Source organism: Bidens hawaiensis, unplaced genomic scaffold (assembly GCF_021521415.1).
Source record: "Bidens hawaiensis isolate Kalapana, Puna unplaced genomic scaffold, B.hawaiensis_p1.1 tig00035719_1, whole genome shotgun sequence".
NCBI classification, from domain to species: domain Eukaryota; kingdom Viridiplantae; phylum Streptophyta; class Magnoliopsida; order Asterales; family Asteraceae; genus Bidens; species Bidens hawaiensis.
In genome coordinates, this window is record NW_027496208.1 from 1 (window position 1) to 21,728 (window position 21,728).

The window sequence follows — 21,728 nt, forward strand, 5'->3', positions numbered from 1 at the left end:
TCGAGGTTTCTCAATGATTGTCAATATCGTCCAAATCATTAACTCCGTTAATATATTCACGTTAAGTGAAGGTGTCTTTTACTTTTATTATTTTAATGGATGGAATGCTAGCATCATCATATGCCATTATCATCATCATCATCTCTGATCATCACCAACCTCTCTGCCGTCGTCCACCACCACATGAACAACCTAATCAACAGTTACTAACACCATCTTATGTTGTTTGTGAAACCTTAACACCACTACAAGATTTGGCCCATCACCCGACAACAAGCCACCCACCACTATTCATCTTCATCTTCATTTATCCGGCCATGGTGTAAATACATATCAATCACAAATCTTGGCGATGGTGGATGTGTATGTGTGTGGCAGAGATGATGCACTAACCGTAAAAGGGGTCTGCCGGATATGGAGATGGCAATGCATAGCGATCTTTTTTTCCAAATAGTAGACTTAAGAAGAAAAAAAAGTGGTGGTTAAGCGAATACAGTGGACTAAATGAATATTAGGGGTCCAACATCAAAGATGGCTAGATCACGTTTATCACTCCTAGTGACATTTCATGTAAGTAATAAGGTGTATATTTGTTGTGACTGGATCAGCCATCTGGGATGGCTAGATTGAACTTTGTATTTTTAACTAATGCAAACTTACGGGTTTACTCCTTTGAAGATGCAAAGATGATTTGAAAGTCATGTAGTGTAAGTTGATGGCATGTGACATTTTTTGAACACTTTACTTGTTTTCATGCAGAGTAAGTTGCGGAAGTTTATCCATTATACAAGAATATTTTGATTCTACAAAAAAACACTAATATTCTTTTTCCTATATGTCTATTCAACCTTCAACCTTTATATATTCCACAAGTGCAAATTGTCATTAAAAATTTATTAATGTGAGGTAGTAACTTGAGAAATATAGGTAAAGAGTATCGGTGTTCTCTTGTAGAATCAAAATATTCTTGTATAATGGATAAACTCTCGCGACTTACTCCACTTGGAAATAGCAAGTATAGAGTTCAAAGATGTTACATACCATCAACTTACGCTACATAACTTTCAAATCATCTTTGCATCTTCAAAGGAGTACACCTGTGAGTTTGCAATAATTGAAAATACAGAGTTCAATCCAGCCATCTCAGATGGCTGGTTTCAACTTATGTTGCCACATGGTGAAATTGTGTTTAATAGAATAAATGTGGATCTAGCCATCTTAGATGGCTAATCCAGTCACAACAAATGTACACCTCGTCGCTTATATGGAACGCCACTAGAAGATATAAACGTGATCCAGCCATCTGAGATGGCTAGACACATAATATTCATTTAGTCCATTATCATACACCTAAAAACTACTTTTTTTCTTCTTAAGTCTGCTATGTGAAAAAAATCAATGCATCCATAAAGATTATAGACGGTGGGCTGAGTTTTGAATTTTCTTTTTAATCTGTTAGTATTAGTTTTGTAAAGATATTACTATTTTAAAACAGTAAGGTATTTTTGGTTTTTTAAAACAAAAGTTAACAGAATTATTTTTTGGATGGGGTTAATGATTTAGACGTAATTGGCAAAAAGTAATAGACCTTGATGGGTCTAGTTGCACAAAAAAAAAATTTGGAAGAAGGTCGCATTATTAATCAAACCTTAGCGATGATTTTGACACTTTACTACGTTTGAGTGATTTTTTTAAGTAGTCTTTGCCTCTGTGGGGGTTGACCAACAAAGTCAGCTGGATATATAGGCCAAAACTAAAACAACTTCTCTCATCCATAAGATACGTTATTATATACATAGTTTGTTGTTTGTGTTATTATTATATACTTTGCGTAACTACAGGGGCGGATCTAGCCCTTCATCAGGGGTAGCCTCCGCTACCCCTCAACTTTTCTTCGATAGTGTAAAAAATTATTTCTATGGATACGTTTTCGTATTTCGCTACCCCTGAAAAAATATGACGTTACCCCTATTTGTTTAAAGCTCAACCAATTTAAAAGTTCAACCAAAGAAAAGTCCAACCAAAGTTTAAAGCCCAAACTAATTAAAACTCATTAACCATTTTCAAAAATAATACTCGTTGTTTGGAAATTGGAAACTAGCCAGACATCAAATAACGTTGCACCAAACACCACCACTCGACACCATTTTGAGGTTGAAGTTTTTAATATGGTTTTGGATATGCAAATTCAAGAACATGAAAATAGATTCATTGAGGTCTCAACTAGTTTGTTAAAAAATATTTCTAGTTTAAATCCTTGCAATTCATTTTCTATGTTTGATATATCTAAGATAGTATCATTTTATGAGATGCTTCAAAATGATTTTAGTAATGAAGAAAAATTGTATATTTTGGGTGATGATCTTACGACCTTTTATCACACTTTAAATGAAGATGCTAAATTTGCAAAAATGGGTGTAGTGTGTGACCTTGCTCGTGTAATGGTGGAAACGGGAAAGCACACCACTTTTCCTTTGGTTTATCGAATATTGAAGATAGCATTGGTTTTACCGGTAGAAACCGCAACCGTTGAAAGATGTTTTTCTAAATTGAAGTTTATCAAGACGGATTTGTGCAACCGAATGGGTGATGAGTATTTGAACAATGCTTTAATTTGTGCGATCGAAAAAGAAATATTTGATAAAGTAAAAGAAAAGGATGTAATGTCTGGATTTCAAACTTTCAAAAACCTAATATAAGAAATTTGAACCCTATGTTTTTAAATTTATTTATTATCATGTTTCTATTTTAGTTTTGTTTACATCAAGGGTGGGTATGAGGCAGGGCGGGTGGTTGACCGATTCCAGCCCGACACCCTGATAGGTCTGAATTTTTATTTTTTTAATTATATATATATATATATTAAAAAAAATTTGTATTTTAATTTTTAAATCCAATTACTCAACTAATTTAAGGACCAACTTTTTTTCGCCTTCGGCTTAAAAAAATTTCAAGATGCTCGGAGATGACCCTGGTTTGCATTTTGTGAAATACGATAAAAAAAATTTTTTTTGAACGTTACCTTGAAATTGATGTCTAGATCCGTCACTGTGTAATTATGTATACCAGTTGTTACCTTTTGTAATTATTTATATATGTTATGTAATATGTGTGTTTATTGTATTCATATATGGTTACCTTATTTATATGTTAGTAATTTATGCGCAATTATGTAACATCCATGTGTTACGGCATGAATGAATTTAGCTCCTGCTAAAGGACAAGTGTCACCTCATGGGTTGGGTTGTAATGAACCGAACGATTCATGAACTGTTTGGTGGGAGCTGGGGGGTGTGTTTGCATTCATTCGTATAATAAGTGAACGAACACAAACTAGAAATTTTGTTCACTTAGTGTCTTAATTAAATGAATGAACATGAACACAGGTTGTGTTTGTTCGTCTGTATTAATGAGCGTTCGTTAATGTGTTCAATTATGTTCGTTGACGTTCGTTAGTTAAAGGTTAGTTTTATATATTTATAATATTTTATTTGTGATAACCAACCTAACATTTAAATTTTATAATATTATTGCTTATGTTTAGTTCGTTTCGTTAATAGTTTGTTATATTTAATCTTACTTTAACTAACAACAAATCTAACTTGAATTATAAAGTCTTGCTTTACCCACATTATAAAATAGAAACTATATAATCTAAAAATACGCTTTGTTTCCCCTAAACAGTTTAAAAATATTAAAATACTAGTTTTAGAGCCCGTGTTATACACGGGATATTTCAAATTATAAAATTACAAATAAAACAAATAATTAAATAGCGTATATGAAAAAAATATATTACATCTATGTTTGTATCTATACTATGTGTACATAAATTGATTTTATTTATATTACAAAATGATTTTTTTAATGAACTTAATAAAAAAAATGTCCGTGCAAAAATGTACCTGAGAATGCGTCTTTCTATTGAAAAATTCATTCTCGGTGTCATATATGTATAATTGAAAGAATTTTGGTTATGAACCAATTTCGAAAATAAGACCTCTCATACGATATTAGTTCTAACCACTCAACCTAAATACAAAAGGAACGTTACCTTTATTGATATATTTCTTAATTTACCACCCATCAAATGAAAGTAGAACATTAAATTGTAACGATAAATGTTCTTCAAGAACTATGTTTTTTTGAGCTACACCATGAAAAAGATTTTGATAAGTTTCAAAGAGCTTCTCGACTTTGTCATAATGGCAACATAAAAAATAACATGCTAACCCATTCAATTTTGTGAATATTTTGTTTCATTTGAGCATAGTTTTGCATGATATGCTTCCCATACAACGTTCTGATCACCATTGAAGGAAAAATTAATGTTGACATAAATATTTCAAATTTGATAAAAGTTAAAAGCATTGATAGGTAATCTTTTTTAAAATTTTAATAGTTAAAGGAAAAATAGTCAATTTACCAAATCCAGAACCTTTTGATTATTTCAAAAAATGCCCTTAAAAATAATTTTAAAACCCGAATCATGTATAAAATTCTAACTTTCATACTCTTAACATTTTAAGTCAACACTTTGAATCTATAACAAATTTGACAATAAATCTAGTTTGCATTCTCAAACTTTTAAAAATACTCAAAATTTTCATTTTTGACCCGTAACAAATTTTGACCTAAATGTAGTTAATTTGTACCAAACAATCTATTTACCAACTTTTTACCCATAAAATCAAATTTAACTTCCACAAAAAACTAGAAACAATTTTCATTTGAGAAATATGATTTGTTGTTGATTTTTGGAATTCACTAAGTATTTTGAAATATATAGTAAAATAATATGTTAATATTTATATTTATAAAAATATATAGATATTATATAAATATAATGTAAAAGGAAAGTGAATAATTATTGATTTATTATATATGTAACACCCCGACCGATGGCGGATTATACATCGGGGCGCCACGTATTGTTTCATTACTCGCGACACTATTGGGTGTCAATATTTAATAAATACATTTTCATTGCGCGAGCGCAGAACATGACATAAAGTAACATAAATCATATCATAACTTAAAATATTCAAATAACATAATATGTCTTGTTACATTTTAATCTAGGTCCAAACAAAAAGAAAACATCCTACGCGTCCAAGAGATTCCCAAAAGCTGCTACAGCAAACCTGAACATGTGTTAAAATAAAACGTCAACACTTGCGTGTCGGTGAGAAATCAAGTGTAATACATATAAATAGATAACAATATCTGCGCGCATCATGTGTATAACTGGTGTTCAACAAGGGTGTAATCAGATCGGGATCAAGCCTTAGATCATAGCTCATAGTTCAATCCGTGCTCCCAATTGAGCACAAAAACAAGAAAACTGTGCAAGTGTAAACAAAAGAGAAATCATAAACGATAGTTCTCCCGTGTTCATCTAATGGATCCATGAAAACTGCGGAATAGGCCGACAAGACGGTTAATGATCCACACATACAAATAAACAGCCAAGTCTACGTCCATAACACATGGGGTTTTGCGCGACAAAAGTTCATAAACAAGTTTAAGACTCAAGTTTGTACGAACACATGAACATCCCAAAACATTAAAAATAAAAAGGGATTAGGTACGAGATTACTCACCTGAAAAAGGTATGTTGAAAGATAATGCAAGAAACAAGCACAAGTTAACCTATAAATAAAAGTTTATTGGTTTAATGATTTGTTTTATGCCTTGAATATATGTTAGCATAGTAATATGTATCTTTAACAAATCATTATATATTATATATTACCGGAAATCTGGGCAGGACGAGGGAAAAGACGAAGGCAGAGAGAGGAGGCGGCTGAGGAACAACGGCAGAGGGCAAGGAGAAGAGAGCAGAAGAGTTTAAGTGTTTGTGTGTGTAGTGTTAAGAAAACAAGAAAATAGTATTATATAAAGGGAAACCCTAGGGAACACAATCCCTTAAAAAGAGGAAAAGATCTTCTCAAATCAGACAAAAGATATTAAAAAGCACAAGAAAACAAAAGCAAAAGATATAAAAAGATATGGCAGCCGGGGAACAGGAAAAAGGGCTGACAGGTTACAGGTCAAAGCATGGGAGGCGTCAGGGAAAACACTGTTCAAGGCATGCAAAAGAAGATTTCAAAAGATAATGTCAGTCACTTTTTCTGTCAACCAATAGGATTGGTGCGCATGCTGCGCCGAAAGTGGCTTTTCGGGCAGATGTCGGAACTGACCTAAAAAGCTCAAAAGATAAGATAAGATCTCAAAAGAATACAGGCTGACCTAAACAGAAGAAAAGACTTAAGGTCTAGCGCGAGAAGATTCGAGCGCAAGCGCGAGGGCGAAGGCAGACAGAGAACTATCCACAGCGCGCCGCGGGAAGAACTAAAGTCCTTAGCGCGCTGCGAGAAGAATTACCATTCTTAGCGCGCCGCGGGAAGAACTACAAATCCTTAGCGCGTCGCGGGAAGAACTACAAATCCTTAACGCGTCGCGGGAAGAACTACCATTCTTAGCTCGCTGCGAGAAGAACTACAATTCTTAGCGCGTCGCGGGAAGAACTACCGTTCTTAGCGCGCTGCGAGAAGAACTACAATTCTTAGCGCGCTGCGAGAACAGTTCGCCTCGCGTATCGCAGGAACAACTGGTCTTCACGCAGGCTTCCTTGTAAGGAGTCTGGCGCGTGGAGCTGCGCAGACATCCTTAGGCGGGAAGAACCAAAGGAAAAGAGTTAAGAGAAAAAAGGGGTTCAGACTCAAGGGTTAAGCAAAGGGGCGGGACGGCGACAAGAGAGAGAAAGAGGAAGGCGGGACGGCGACAAGAGAGAGGAAGAGGCGGGACGGCGACAAGAAAGAGGAAGAGGCGGGACGGCGACAAGAAAGAGAAAGAGGCGGGACGGCGACAAGAAAGAGAAAGAGGCGGGACGGCGGAAAGGAAATTATTATTATTAGTAAGTAATATAAGAATATATATATAATTTATTTAAATGTTAAATTTACAAAGATTAAATAATCAAATTTTAAATCATAAAAAGAAGAATCGGATCAGAAAACGGGTACCTGGGTCGGGTCGGATCGGGCAGTTGTCACAGTCTCCCCTACTTTAAGAAATTTCGTCCCGAAATTTATCTCGAAGTAGGTTGCGCAGAGAAAAGGTGCGGGTACTTGATCTTCATCTGATCTTCCCTTTCCCAAGTGAACTCGGCTCCGCGCTTGGACTGCCAACGAACTTTAACAATAGGGATGCGACTGCGCTTGGTTTGCTTTACCTCGCGATCCATAATCTCAACAGGCTTCTCAATGAAATGCATAGACTCATCAACTTGAACTTCATCAAGTGGTATGTGGAGGTTCTCGTCAGCTAAACATTTCTTGAGATTGGATACATGGAACGTTGGATGCACATTGCTGAGCGCGGGCGGCAGGTCTAGCTTGTAGGCAACTTTTCCCACCCTCGCAAGAATCTTGAATGGTCCAACATAACGAGGTGCAAGCTTACCTTTCTTCCCAAAGCGGACAACACCCTTCCAGGGCGACACTTTGAGGAGAACAAGATCGCCAACTAGAAATTCGAGAGGCTTCCGCCTGCGATCTGAGTAACTCTTCTGTCGGCTTCTGGCAGTCAGCAGATGATCACGGATCTTGGCGATTTTATCGGTTGTCTCTTGAACTAGTTCGGGTCCTGTGATTTGAACTTCACATCGGTGAACGGCACTTTCGACCGTAAAGTGCTTCAAATGGGGCCATACCGATACTGGAATGATAGCTGTTATTATAAGAGAACTCGATCAGAGGTTGGTGTGAATCCCAATTACCTTCAAAATCAAGAACACAAGATCGAAGCATATCCTCAAGAGTTTGAATGGTTCGCTCAGACTGTCCGTCAGTCTGAGGATGATATGCAGTACTCATGTCCAAACGAGTTCCTAACGCAGATTGGAGAGATTTCCAAAAGCGAGATATAAAACGGCCATCGCGATCGGATATGATGCTCAAAGGAGTACCATGACGGCAGACAATTTCCTTGACATAAAGATGCGCAAGTTGTTCAACACGGTAGGTTTCACGAATGGGCAGAAAGTGGGCAGACTTGGTCAATCGATCCACTATTACCCAAATGCTATCATGTTTGCTTGCGGTCAAGGGTAACTTGGTGATAAAGTCCATTGCTATACTTTCCCATTTCCACATAGGAATTTCAGGTTGTTCGAGCAAACCAGATGGGCGTTGATGCTCAGCTTTTACCTTAGAACAAGTCAGGCATTTAGCTACGAACACAGCAATATCCTTCTTCATACCAGGCCACCAATAAGAAAGGCGCAAATCTTTATACATTTTGTCAGCACCAGGATGAACAGAATACCGAGATTTGTGCGCTTCACTCAGTATGACAGAGCGAAGATTCTCATCATTGGGAATCCAGATGCGATTGAGATAGCAGAGAATTCCACTCAGATTAGGGACAAAATGCGCTTCCGCGCCACACGCTAACTCGGCGCGAAGGTTGCCATTGCTGATGGATGCGCGCTGCGCGTCACGAATGCGTGATTCAAGATTGCTTTGAATCGGCGCGAAGTGAAGCTGCGTGCGCGGCAAGATACAGTTAAGCTGGCTAGGTTTCCGGCTGAGCGCATCGGCTACCACATTAGCCTTTCCAGGGTGATACCGGATCTCACAATCGTAATCGCTGATGAGTTCGTTCCATCGGGGTTGTCTCATGTTAAGTTCCTTTTGATCAAAAATGTGCTGAAGGCTTTTATGGTCGGTGTAGATGATGCACTTAGTCCCATAGAGGTAGTGTCTCCAGATTTTTAAGGCAAATACAACTGCACCAAGTTCGAGGTCGTGAGTCGTATAATTCTTTTCATGAATTTTGAGTTGCCTTGATGCGTAAGCGATAACCTTGCCTCGTTGCATAAGTACACAACCGAGACCTTGGTTGGAGGCATCACAATACACGACAAAATCATCAGTACCCTCAGGTAAAGCTAGAACAGGAGCTTCACACAACAATCGCTTGAGCTTCAGAAAGGCTTCTTCTTGCTTCGAGCCCCAAATATACGGTTTGCCTTTGTGCGTTAAAGCTGTTAAAGGCAAAGCGATCTTTGAGAAGTTCGAAATAAATCGCCGGTAGTAACCAGCTAAGCCCAAAAAGGAACGGATTTCGGTAGGAGTGGACGGTGTAATCCAGTTCTTGATTGCTTCAATTTTGGATGGGTCGATATGAATACCCATCTTGTTTACAACATGACCAAGAAACTGTACTTCATCCGACCAAAACTCACACTTGGAGAGTTTGGCAAAGAGTTGCTCGGTTCGAAGCTTTTGCAACACCAACTGAAGATGTTGCTCATGCTCGGTCTTGGTTTTAGAATACACCAGAACATCATCGATAAACACGATCACGAATTTATCCAAGAAAGGCCTACACACCCGGTTCATTAGATCCATGAAAACAGTGGGTGCGTTGGTTAAACCGAATGACATGACCAAGAATTCAAAATGGCCATAGCGGGTTCGAAAAGCAGTCTTGGGAATATCCTCTTCGCGGATACGCAACTGGTGATAGCCAGAGCGGAGATCGATCTTGGAGAAACAAGAGGCACCTTGGAGTTGGTCAAAGAGGTCGTCAATACGCGGTAAGGGATACCGGTTCTTAATGGTGAGCTTGTTCAGCTCGCGGTAATCGATACACATGCGAAACGAACCGTCTTTCTTTTTAACGAACAACACCGGAGCACCCCAGGGCGAAGAGCTAGGGCGAATGAATCCTTTAGCAGTCAACTCTTGAAGTTGACTTGCTAATTCTTGCATTTCAGCGGGTGCAAGTCGATAAGGAGATTTGGCTACGGGGGAAGCACCAGGGACAAGATCAACACGAAACTCGACTTCCCGAGCGGGAGGTAAACCAGAAAGATCATCGGGAAAGACATCAGGAAAGTCACGCACGATGGGGATTTCAGAAAGTTTCTTCTTTCCTTCATCGGGTTTGACCACATGGGCTAAGAAAGCGACACATTTCTTCCGCAAAAGTCTCCGAGCTTCAGAGCACGACATAAGTTTAAGACCGTTAGAGGGTTTCTCGCCGTAGATATGAAGATTTCCACCATTTTCTCGAGGAATGCGAATCATCTTTTTGACGCAAATAACTTCGGCGCGATTTTGCGAGAGCCAGTCCATACCAATAATCACATCAAAACTTCCAAGCGGCATGGGAATGAGGTCGATAAAAAAATCGTGTTCATTAAGGTTAAGCGTGCAATCTTTGATCACGGAGTTTATTAAAATAGTTTCACCATTAGCCATTCAACTGAAAAATTTTCGTTTAATTTTACTCGCGGTCGCGCGAGTTTTTGCTCAAATGCGCGAGAAATAAAACTTCTATCGGCGCCAGTATCAAAAAGTATAGATGCATATTGTCCGTTAAGTAAAAATGTACCATTAACCACGTCATTATTCGCTTGCGCTTGGTGCGCGGTTATATTAAAAGCTCGTCCGCGCGTCACTTGGTTCGAAATTTGGTTAACTGGGTTCGCTTGCGTAATCTGAACTTGTAGTCTCGGGCACGCGTTCCGGAAATGACTGGGATCACCGCAGTTATAGCACGACCTGGGTCGTGGATTAGGGTATGTTGGTTGTGGGTTCTGCAGGTAGGTTGGTGGTGTTTGCGCGATTGGGTTGGCGGGAAGGACTCTACAGTTCTCAGCAGTGTGACCAGTACGGCCACATCGGTTACATTGTCGACACGGGACTTGAGGTGGGTGGTGAAGTCTACAGGTTGGGCAAAAGGGTTGGTTTCCTGTGTAGGGTTTCTTAGTTGACGGGGCAGGGAGTGCGGGATTGGTTAAGGCATAGTTATGAACTACAGGGGGTGTTGGGTAAGTTGTCAGTGGGTTAGGAGCGTGTACTAGGGGTTGGTAGGCGGGTTGCTGGACAATGGGCGGGTTGGTAAGCGCATAGGCTTTGCGCCTGCGCTTGAGGTTGTTACGGTTTGAGGATTCTGGCTTGGTTTCTGCTGGTTCTGGGACAGTCTTGGTGGGTTTGGTCTTTTCGGTTCCCCGCAGGAACAGGGTTCCTGCCCTGACATGGTTGTCGCTGAGCACAGCGGCCAACTCGATGGCGTCAGAGAGGGTTAGTGGGTTCCTGGCCCATACAGAATCTTGGATTTCCATGGGGAGACCCCCAAGAAACTTCTCGATGGCTCGGCGGGAAGGGGTAACTAAGTGTGGGACAAGCAAACTAAGTTCATGGAAGCGCGTCGCGTACTCGCGCGCTTCGCCACTGTACTGCTTCAAGTTCCAAAATTCTTCCTCAAGGCGTTTTATTTAGTTGGGAGGGCAGAATTCTCTCGTCAAGAGTTCCTTGAATTCCTCCCAGAGCATGCTAGAAGTAGCATCTGCGCCACGCGCATGAGCTACTCCGTTCCACCAAGTAAGCGCCCTTGATTCTAGGACACTTGAGGCGTACAAGGTTCGTCGGTCTGGAGGGCATTGGGTATGGAGGAAAGTGTTCTCAATTTTCTCGAGCCATTGGAGCATTACGGTGGCTCCTTCAAGTCCGGTGAATTTCGGAGGGTTACCCGCATTAAAGGATTTAATATTGTATCCGGAGGGGTTGGGATTATTTTGGTTTAAGGCTTGGGCTATCGCGGCAGCCATTTCCTGGGAACGTTGCTGTCTACGTCTGCGCGCTGCTTCTCTCCTCTGAAATCGGCGAGATAGCGGAGGCATTCTATAAAAGTTTTAATTTTTGTTAATATCTTGGTATGGGAAATTGTTTTAGCGCAAGTTATATCGTCGTAAAGCTTGTTTCGCGGAGTTAAATGCTATCAAATTTTGAAGTAAAATATGAATTTAAATGCAAACTTAATACAGGTAATAAATTCGAATTGAAAATCGACAATTCATGCATCACCATGACTTTCCGAATTCTCAATTTAAAATATCGAGTAAACGAGCATTGAAGGTTGACAATTCATGTATCACCATGACTTTTCAAATCTTCAATTTAAAATATCGAGTAAATGAATATTGGAGATTGACAATTCATGTATCACCATGACTTTTCAAATCTTCAATTTAAAATATCGAGTAAATGAATATTGGAGATTGACAATTCATGTATCACCATGACTTTTCAAATCTTCAATTTAAAACATAAAGTTAATGGTAATTGAAAATCAACTATTCATGTACCACCATGACTTCTCGGATTTTCAATCCCCACAACAAACGAAAATGCAAGTAAAGAAATAGATTGAAATTTAACAATGAAAATCGAAAGATCGCGAAATAAACATGAAATCAAGTGCTGCGTAAGCGCAAGCATATTTTATAAATATCGAGTAAATAACAATTAGCGCGCAATCATGAGATATTTCTCATGCGCGAGAAGGGACTCTTAGGTATTCTAGGCCGTTACGTCTAACCACCTATCCTAAAGTCACGGAGCTCTGATACCAATCTGTAACACCCCGACCGATGGCGGATTATACATCGGGGCGCCACGTATTGTTTCATTACTCGCGACACTATTGGGTGTCAATATTTAATAAATACATTTTCATTGCGCGAGCGCAGAACATGACATAAAGTAACATAAATCATATCATAACTTAAAATATTCAAATAACATAATATGTCTTGTTACATTTTAATCTAGGTCCAAACAAAAAGAAAACATCCTACGCGTCCAAGAGATTCCCAAAAGCTGCTACAGCAAACCTGAACATGTGTTAAAATAAAACGTCAACACTTGCGTGTCGGTGAGAAATCAAGTGTAATACATATAAATAGATAACAATATCTGCGCGCATCATGTGTATAACTGGTGTTCAACAAGGGTGTAATCAGATCGGGATCAAGCCTTAGATCATAGCTCATAGTTCAATCCGTGCTCCCAATTGAGCACAAAAACAAGAAAACTGTGCAAGTGTAAACAAAAGAGAAATCATAAACGATAGTTCTCCCGTGTTCATCTAATGGATCCATGAAAACTGCGGAATAGGCCGACAAGACGGTTAATGATCCACACATACAAATAAACAGCCAAGTCTACGTCCATAACACATGGGGTTTTGCGCGACAAAAGTTCATAAACAAGTTTAAGACTCAAGTTTGTACGAACACATGAACATCCCAAAACATTAAAAATAAAAAGGGATTAGGTACGAGATTACTCACCTGAAAAAGGTATGTTGAAAGATAATGCAAGAAACAAGCACAAGTTAACCTATAAATAAAAGTTTATTGGTTTAATGATTTGTTTTATGCCTTGAATATATGTTAGCATAGTAATATGTATCTTTAACAAATCATTATATATTATATATTACCGGAAATCTGGGCAGGACGAGGGAAAAGACGAAGGCAGAGAGAGGAGGCGGCTGAGGAACAACGGCAGAGGGCAAGGAGAAGAGAGCAGAAGAGTTTAAGTGTTTGTGTGTGTAGTGTTAAGAAAACAAGAAAATAGTATTATATAAAGGGAAACCCTAGGGAACACAATCCCTTAAAAAGAGGAAAAGATCTTCTCAAATCAGACAAAAGATATTAAAAAGCACAAGAAAACAAAAGCAAAAGATATAAAAAGATATGGCAGCCGGGGAACAGGAAAAAGAGCTGACAGGTTACAGGTCAAAGCATGGGAGGCGTCAGGGAAAACACTGTTCAAGGCATGCAAAAGAAGATTTCAAAAGATAATGTCAGTCACTTTTTCTGTCAACCAATAGGATTGGTGCGCATGCTGCGCCAAAAGTGGCTTTTCGGGCAGATGTCGGAACTGACCTAAAAAGCTCAAAAGATAAGATAAGATCTCAAAAGAATACAGGCTGACCTAAACAGAAGAAAATACTTAAGGTCTAGCGCGAGAAGATTCGAGCGCACGCGCGAGGGCGAAGGCAGACAGAGAACTATCCACAGCGCGCCGCGGGAAGAACTAAAGTCCTTAGCGCGCTGCGAGAAGAATTACCATTCTTAGCGCGCCGCGGGAAGAACTACAAATCCTTAGCGCGTCGCGGGAAGAACTACAAATCCTTAACGCGTAGCGGGAAGAACTACCATTCTTAGCTCGCTGCGAGAAGAACTACAATTCTTAGCGCGTCGCGGGAAGAACTACCGTTCTTAGCGCGCTGCGAGAAGAACTACAATTCTTAGCGCGCTGCGAGAACAGTTCGCCTCGCGTATCGCAGGAACAACTGGTCTTCACGCAGGCTTCCTTGTAAGGAGTCTGGCGCGTGGAGCTGCGCAGACATCCTTAGGCGGGAAGAACCAAAGGAAAAGAGTTAAGAGAAAAAGGGGGTTCAGACTCAAGGGTTAAGCAAAGGGGCGGGACGGCGACAAGAGAGAGAAAGAGGAAGGCGGGACGGCGACAAGAGAGAGGAAGAGGCGGGACGGCGACAAGAAAGAGGAAGAGGCGGGACGGCGACAAGAAAGAGAAAGAGGCGGGACGGCGGAAAGGAAATTATTATTATTAGTAAGTAATATAAGAATATATATATAATTTATTTAAATGTTAAATTTACAAAGATTAAATAATCAAATTTTAAATCATAAAAAGAAGAATCGGATCAGAAAACGGGTACCTGGGTCGGGTCGGATCGGGCAGTTGTCACAATATATATATATATATATATATATATATATATATATTAGGTATATTAGTTTTGGAGAAAAAAAATTTGTGAGAATTAATCAAAACATGACAAATATCTCCATTTATTTTACTTTATTTGAATAGGTAGATTTACATATTATTTAATATTTGCTTTTCATAATTGACACTACATATATAATTTTAAGAATTTTAATTTTAACTTAATAAAAAAGTATACCTTAAATAAAGATATTATTATTATATTATATATAATAATTAATAACTTTGGTGCCACAAAGTTTTTATTGGCTACTTTGCGGCACCTTATTAGTGGTATTTTGTTTTGTTTTAGTTTCGGTCTGTAACGTATGTAACAAAAATTAGCCGAATGCCAATTTTATTTTTGTTTTGTTTTAGGTCATGTACCATAACGAACGTGATTTGTTTTAGCTCAAGTATCGTAGCGAGCATAACGAAAACCGACTAAATGCTGATTTTTTTTTCGTTTTAGTTTTGGTACCTTAACGAACGTGATGGAAACCGACCGAATTCATGTAGACTGACCTCTTGAACGCCGAGATCAATAACAGATGGGTTTTACCAACGATGGAGTTCTACCAACCGACGCCACCCATTGGTCTACCTCAATTTTTAAATTTTTTTGTTTTATTTTTGGTTTTAATTTCTGTACAATAACGCAAGTAAGCGAAACTGACCAAATTTGCTTCGACTTACCGCCTCAATGCTTGAGGCCGACAACGGTTTGGTTTTACCACTACTCAAGTTTTACTGACTTACCCGGCACAACGTGCCAGGTAAAACACTAGTTATTAACAAAAGAATCTCAAATTAGTTTCACAAAGTCAAGGTATATCACAAATTTATAATTTAGTTTGAGTATTCTTATATTTAAATTTAAATAAAATTCGTTTGGTTGACATTATATATACGTTTTTTTAGAAAACTCGTGTAGTCTTAAAGAAACACAAGAACAAATAATTAATGTCGGTTAATCAACTAATTATTTATCGTTAAATTGTTGTAAATTGTATTGTACAATGGTTTTGTATTAACAGTGCATGATAAGTATATTGTTAAATTTGTGTTTTGAATATTTATTAATTATATTATTGTAATTAATTACCCGTATAGTACACAGGTCTCAAGCTAGTAAAGGAATATAATTTTTATTAAATGGGAAAACCAAAGTATACCTAGAAAATTCGCTTCAATACGATAACTTTTTTGGTAGGAAACGTGACTCCTTTTTAGGGAAAATCAGTTACTCTATCTTGTGTTTCTCTCAGTTTCCTCAATCTTTAAGAACTGCGAATCAGTCAGTTCGACCTTAATGTTGTATCATTCAAAACCTTAACAAAAATTTTGATGAAACAACTTATCTGGCCTAACAAGACAATCGTATTTCACGATATCAAGTTTAGATGTAACTCTCTCTCTCTCTCTCTAACCACGACCAGAAAATATGTGGAGAGAAGACATAGTAAGATGATGAAACGGTGGCAGACTGGCAGTAAAACAAAGTCGCACGAACAAGTGTAAAGAAAAGTAGAGACGTGGAGGTGTAAAAGTGAAAAGATATATGTACAATCAACATAGCACATCATACAATCGATTTAAGCATCATTGAAATGAACAGCACAATTGTGAGAGAAGTGTATTTTGACAAATAATATATAACTAGTTGGTTTATTTGTGCTTCACGGCGGGGGCGCGAAATTGTTTATTTGTTTTTATTAGTTACTATTATGTCAAGTTTGTGTCGAGTATATCAATTGTTGTTTCTTACATGAAGTAAGCTATTGTTAAAATCATATGGTATTAAAAAAACTCTAATTGCATTACCAAACTAAGCAAAAATTAACCAAATTATTGTCGATGAAACAAACATATATGTACAAAAAGCAATCTACATGCTAAATCATATGGCATGATGCAACATCAAAATGACACAATTATAAAAATGCCAAATAACATAGGCAATATATTCAAAACACATATTGTAGCTTCACATACGCCCAAAATAAAAGAAGAGATTGTAATCAAAACACATGAAAATTCAAAAAACAAATGCATGAAAAATCAAAAAAACAAATGCCCTCTTGCTTAAGAAATACACCACCTCTCAGACGAACCTACACTCATCATCATTGTGTTATCGTGGCTAAGGAGGGTCAAATAAATCCAAAAGTATCATCAGAAACCTTGAACGTACAAAACTTATCATCATCAACATAGAGAGATGGCAGCCACCGCCACAGATGACCTAAGCAGTTGACGACAACGGTAGAACAACAGCCAGCCAGCCAAATTCTTACCATCATCGAGTGAAAACAAAAGGTTCAAAGCAAGAAATGGGGAACAACTGAAAGCACCATACTTTCCGCCGCCGCCATAGAGGAAGAACATTCTTTTTGTGTATTCAGATTGGGATCTGAAGTGAATTGCAGAGAGGAAGAACATTATAATCACTTTATATTACAACAGAATGCCACATTAGTCTTAAATAATAATATTGGGAATGGATTGCAACAAAGATGAGGCCCACAGGGCCAAGAAAGTTGCAGAAGACAAAATGTTGAAAAATGATTTTGAAGGTGCTCGAAAGATTGCACTGAAAGCCAAACGCTTATACCCTGAACTCGATAACATATCCCAACTAATTTCAGTTTGTGACATTCATTGCGCGGCTCAAAAAACAATATACAACGCTGGAAAAGATTTATATGGAATCCTCCAGGTTGAAAATGCAGCCGATGACACAACCATCCGGAAACAATACCGAAAACTTGCACTTACACTTCATCCTGACAAAAACAAGTTCCCTGGGGCCGAAGCCGCGTTTAAACTTATCGCTGAAGCAAATATGATACTCTCGGATAGAGTTAAAAGATTGGCTTATGACATAAAGTGTAGAGACTCAGCGAAAGCTTCTGTTATAAGGATTCAAACCGATAAAAAAAGTCAAAGTTATGCGGGTCAAAAGACTGAATTCAAAAGTGCCCCAGGTGTGACTGTGAATCATGGTCAACAGTCAACATCACATTTATCATTCTGGACACAATTTCCATTTTGTGGTGTTAAGTATCAGTATTACATAGAATCTGTAAACCGGCCTTTGCGGTGTCAAACTTGCTCAAAGCTCTTTCTTGCTTATGACATTGGGCCACAAGGGTTCAGTGGGGGTGCAAAAGGGAAGGCGCAGAGTGTAAATCTTGGATCAAATTCTGTTTCTAGACAGAAAAAGGGTGACGAAGCTGAAAAAGTTAACCAAAATATTAAAAAAGATGAGGTCACAAAACCGAGGGTTAATAGTGTGCAGAAGCCAATGGAAACAGAAAAGAAGATGGCATCAGAGACTAGTGAAATAGGTTTTGATAAAAAGCAGGCGGCAGGTGGCGGTGTTAATGGCGGTCCTGGTGCTAACAAAAAGAGAAGAAAGGTGGCGGTAGAATCTATTTCAATGAGTTCTGATGAAAAAGAGGCGGCAAGTGGCGGTGGTGAGTTTACTTCTCAAAAAAGATCAAAACTTGCTGATGTCAGCATGCCAAACAGTAAGCCGAAGCTGAATAGAGAGGCGGTGACACCTGGCGGTGATTTAATTCCTGATTCAGAGCCGGTGTTAGTAGACTGTGCAGATCAAGATTTTACCAACTTTGACAAGGATAAAGAAGAACATTGTTTTTCAGCTGGTCAAATCTGGGCATGTTATGACTCGCTTGACTCGATGCCAAGATTCTATGCGCAAATTAAAAAAGTTTATTCATCCAAGATTAGGCTGAGAATCACATGGTTTGAATCCGACCCGGATAATGAACTTGAAGTTAAATGGGTCAAAGAAGGATTACCCGTTGGTTGTGGGAAGTTTGTGTTTGGGCAAACCGAGGAAACAAATGACCGTCTAATGTTTTCTCATCAGGTAGTTATTAAGAAAGTGAGTAGATCTTCTTATGTTATTAGTCCTCAAAAAGGTGAAATCTGGGCGGTTTTTAAAGACTGGGATATTAATTGGAGTTTGGATCTGGAAAAACATACCGAATATAAATTTGATATTGTGGAGATTGTAGAAGCTGATAATGACTGTATATCTGTTGGTTTGTTGTTGAAAGTGAAAGGATTTGTTAGTGTGTTTCAGAGATCAATCGGGCCGGGGATTGTTAATCATAAGATTCGATCTAATGATTGGTTTAGATTTTCTCATCGGGTCCCGTTTGCAATACTTACTGGTGGTGAACGAGTTGGTGTACCGGTTGGATCTTTTGAGCTGGATATGGCTTCTTTGCCTAATGATTTTGAAGAGTATTGTTCTTATTATTCTAATATTGAATTTGCTAAAGAAGTGAAGGCAAGTGGTGGTTCGGTAAATACTCCAAAGAAGCGTGTGAATGGTGTCGGTAAGGATAGCATGTTTGAGGTTCGGCGGTCGCCTAGAGGTTTGAAACAAGGATCATAAAATCTCGAAAACGAGGTCGGTTGAAGTAGTGTTGTGGAGATTTAAGTATTTGATGAGGTAACAATACAACTTTATGACCAGAATTTTGGTAGTGGCATTGTGAGATGATCTTGGTCTGACTATAGTGTTAGAAGTTATGTTTCTGGGTTATGGTCGCTCATTGGAATGAATGTTCTGATTTAGTTAAGCACTTATATGAAACGTGTTGGGTTTTTTTTTTTTCTAACGCATAAATTGCGTATAGAGTCTTGCTTACTATTTTAGTAACACTGTCATCAGCGGAAATCTTTAAAAATTGAAGTTCGAATTCCTGCTTACGGTCCACTGTGTTCCAAGAAAGACTAAAGGGTTCGTAGTGGTAACTATTGAGAATGACATGTTACATATGAATTATAAAGAGTTGATTCAGAGAGTTGTTGCTTCCAAAGATGCTAGAAAAGCCTCATGATTCGGTTAAAGCTATAGGTGATCAAATCGGGTTGGTCAAAGGAACCGGAACCGGTTCAGAACCGGTTCCATTAGTCAACATCACTGTTTAAACCGGTTCCATGGTCGAACCGGTTAGGGAACCGAACCGGTTCCCCAACCCTCGGACCCGGAACCGGTGGAAACGGTTCTGACCGGTTCCTAAACCGGTTCTTACACTGTAACCGGTTCCAACCGGTTACAGTGTAAAATATTATTTTTTTTTTCGTTTTTCGTTTCCGCTGCTTGTGTAGGTGATGATTTGTGTTCTTCTGATTTTTGAAGAGGCTCATGCTACTTTTGTTGTTCACCCACAGAGCAATGGTAAACAACATATTGAACTTAATGCTATGAGTGTCAGCGTGTTTGAATTGATTAGTCTGTATCGTGTATCGTGTAATGGTGAACTTAAATCTGTATCGTGTTACATTTGTTGAGTTTGCTATGTATTATAGTCTTTTGGCTTACGCAAGTCAAATGCTGAATTATAATCAAGAGCGGTGTTATACGATTCGTATTTGTATAACATGTTAAATAAAAAAAACAATTAACATAAAATTCATTTTATTTACTTTAAGAAGTTCAAAAAAAAAGGTTACATGTTTTAAAATATTCAAAAATAAACTAACAAAACATTAAACTTATAAATATAAAGTTGTGACATATTATTTCTAGAAAAGCCTTCTTGTTCGTCGTAATTATTGAGTGGCGACTTATTCATCAGAATTACTTGTAGAAACGCCTTCTTGTTCGTCGTGCACTCGAACATCAAGTGGTGTTTCGTCTTCCAGAGTGGTTACGTGTTGAACACGATCGATTGAGTCCAAGTGATCCTTCAAGCAAATGCATATCTCCACCGACTCCGAATTCAGTCTTGTTCTTCTCACCGATATTACCCTGCCACTAAGAGAAAAAGCAGATTCTGAAGCTTCCGTAGAAGCTTGGGCGGTTAGTAAATCACGGGCCATGGTGGCAAGAATCGGAAACTCGGTTTCCTTTATCTTCCACCAAGCCAAAACATCAAAAGTGCCATATTCCTCTTCGGATAAACCGGTAGAGAAATCATATGCACTATACCTTCCTAGTTCGCTTGAAGGGGTGTTACCCCTTTGTTTTTTAGCCGTTACGTTGCGAACGGTGTTCATAAGGCTAATCATGGGGTCTCGTACTCTAGTAGCACTTGAACTTGATGAAGACCCCCCCCGGCGTAGGCATGTGTATGTTTGACCCATATTTATTTATATAAAAGTCATACATAAATTTAAAATTCAAGTTAAAATCATTTTGTGCCTCTGTTGAAAAGTTTGGGTCAACTTCATGCATATCTAAGGCTGAAAAAATTTCATCTATCACACATTCAACCCCCGTAACATTTAACATTGGGTTTAAAGCGGCGGCGCAAGTAAAAATCGGTGGCAATTCAAGAAAGTATTTTTTTAATTTAAACTTCATTGGTAATATGATGTTTGAAAACATTGGACTTTTATTTTCAAATTCTTTAAGATTGTTAACGATTAAAAATAACTCCGAAAGAACCAAGGGACTTGTCAGATAATACGTTCCCGATAGTTTCGTAGTTGATGTTTTAAAAACTTCAAGAAAAGTCGATAAGTCATTGATAATTTCCCATTTCTCATTTGAAAAGGGGATTGCCAAATCATTCTCGGCAAGACTAGAATGAAACATTTGTAAAGTTTCTCTTTGTTTCAAAGCACTTTGAAACATTATGCAAGTGGAATTCCATCGATGAGGTACATCCCAATTAGCTCCCAAAGCTTTTCTTCCCGTATCTTTACAAAATTTTCTATAATCCATTTGTCTTTTTTTACTTTTCTTAAAAACTTCATGTAGCATTACTCTAAAATCGTTTATAATCGATGTAACCTCATCCGAAGCAAGTCCGTCTTGCACGATTAAATTAATGATATGTGCAACACACCTTGAGTGAAAAAATACACCATTGCAAATCGGCGTATATTTTAATTTTAATTTATCAACCGCCGATGTATTATTCGACGCGTTATCAAATGCAATTGAAAATATTTTATTTTCTAGTTTATAAGTTTTTATAACATAATCTAAAATTTCAAACAAATTATCTCCCGTATGTGGATACTCAAAGATCGGGTAGACCATGTGGAGCCGACCAAACATCACTAGTTAAGTTTATTCCCGTATTTATATTTTCAAAATATGCAATTAGTACCTCTTTGGCCTTCTTCCACAATTTTAAA

The 21,728-nt window shown here is 38.2% G+C and overlaps 1 protein-coding gene across 1 annotated transcript; it reads left to right on the plus strand.

The window, feature by feature from the left end:
• Nucleotides 1-17,097: 17,097 nt before the first annotated feature.
• Nucleotides 17,098-19,029, plus strand: LOC143587648 (uncharacterized). Its single transcript, XM_077068883.1, has one exon. It carries the CDS (start codon nucleotides 17,098-17,100, stop codon nucleotides 19,027-19,029), a length of 1,932 nt encoding a protein of 643 aa, XP_076924998.1.
• Nucleotides 19,030-21,728: the final 2,699 nt, after the last annotated feature.

What these genes read in the sequence shown, in the direction of transcription:
- LOC143587648 (XM_077068883.1), top strand. Translation starts at nt 17,098, where the DNA reads ATGGATTGCAACAAAGATGAGGCCCACAGGGCCAAGAAAGTTGCAGAA.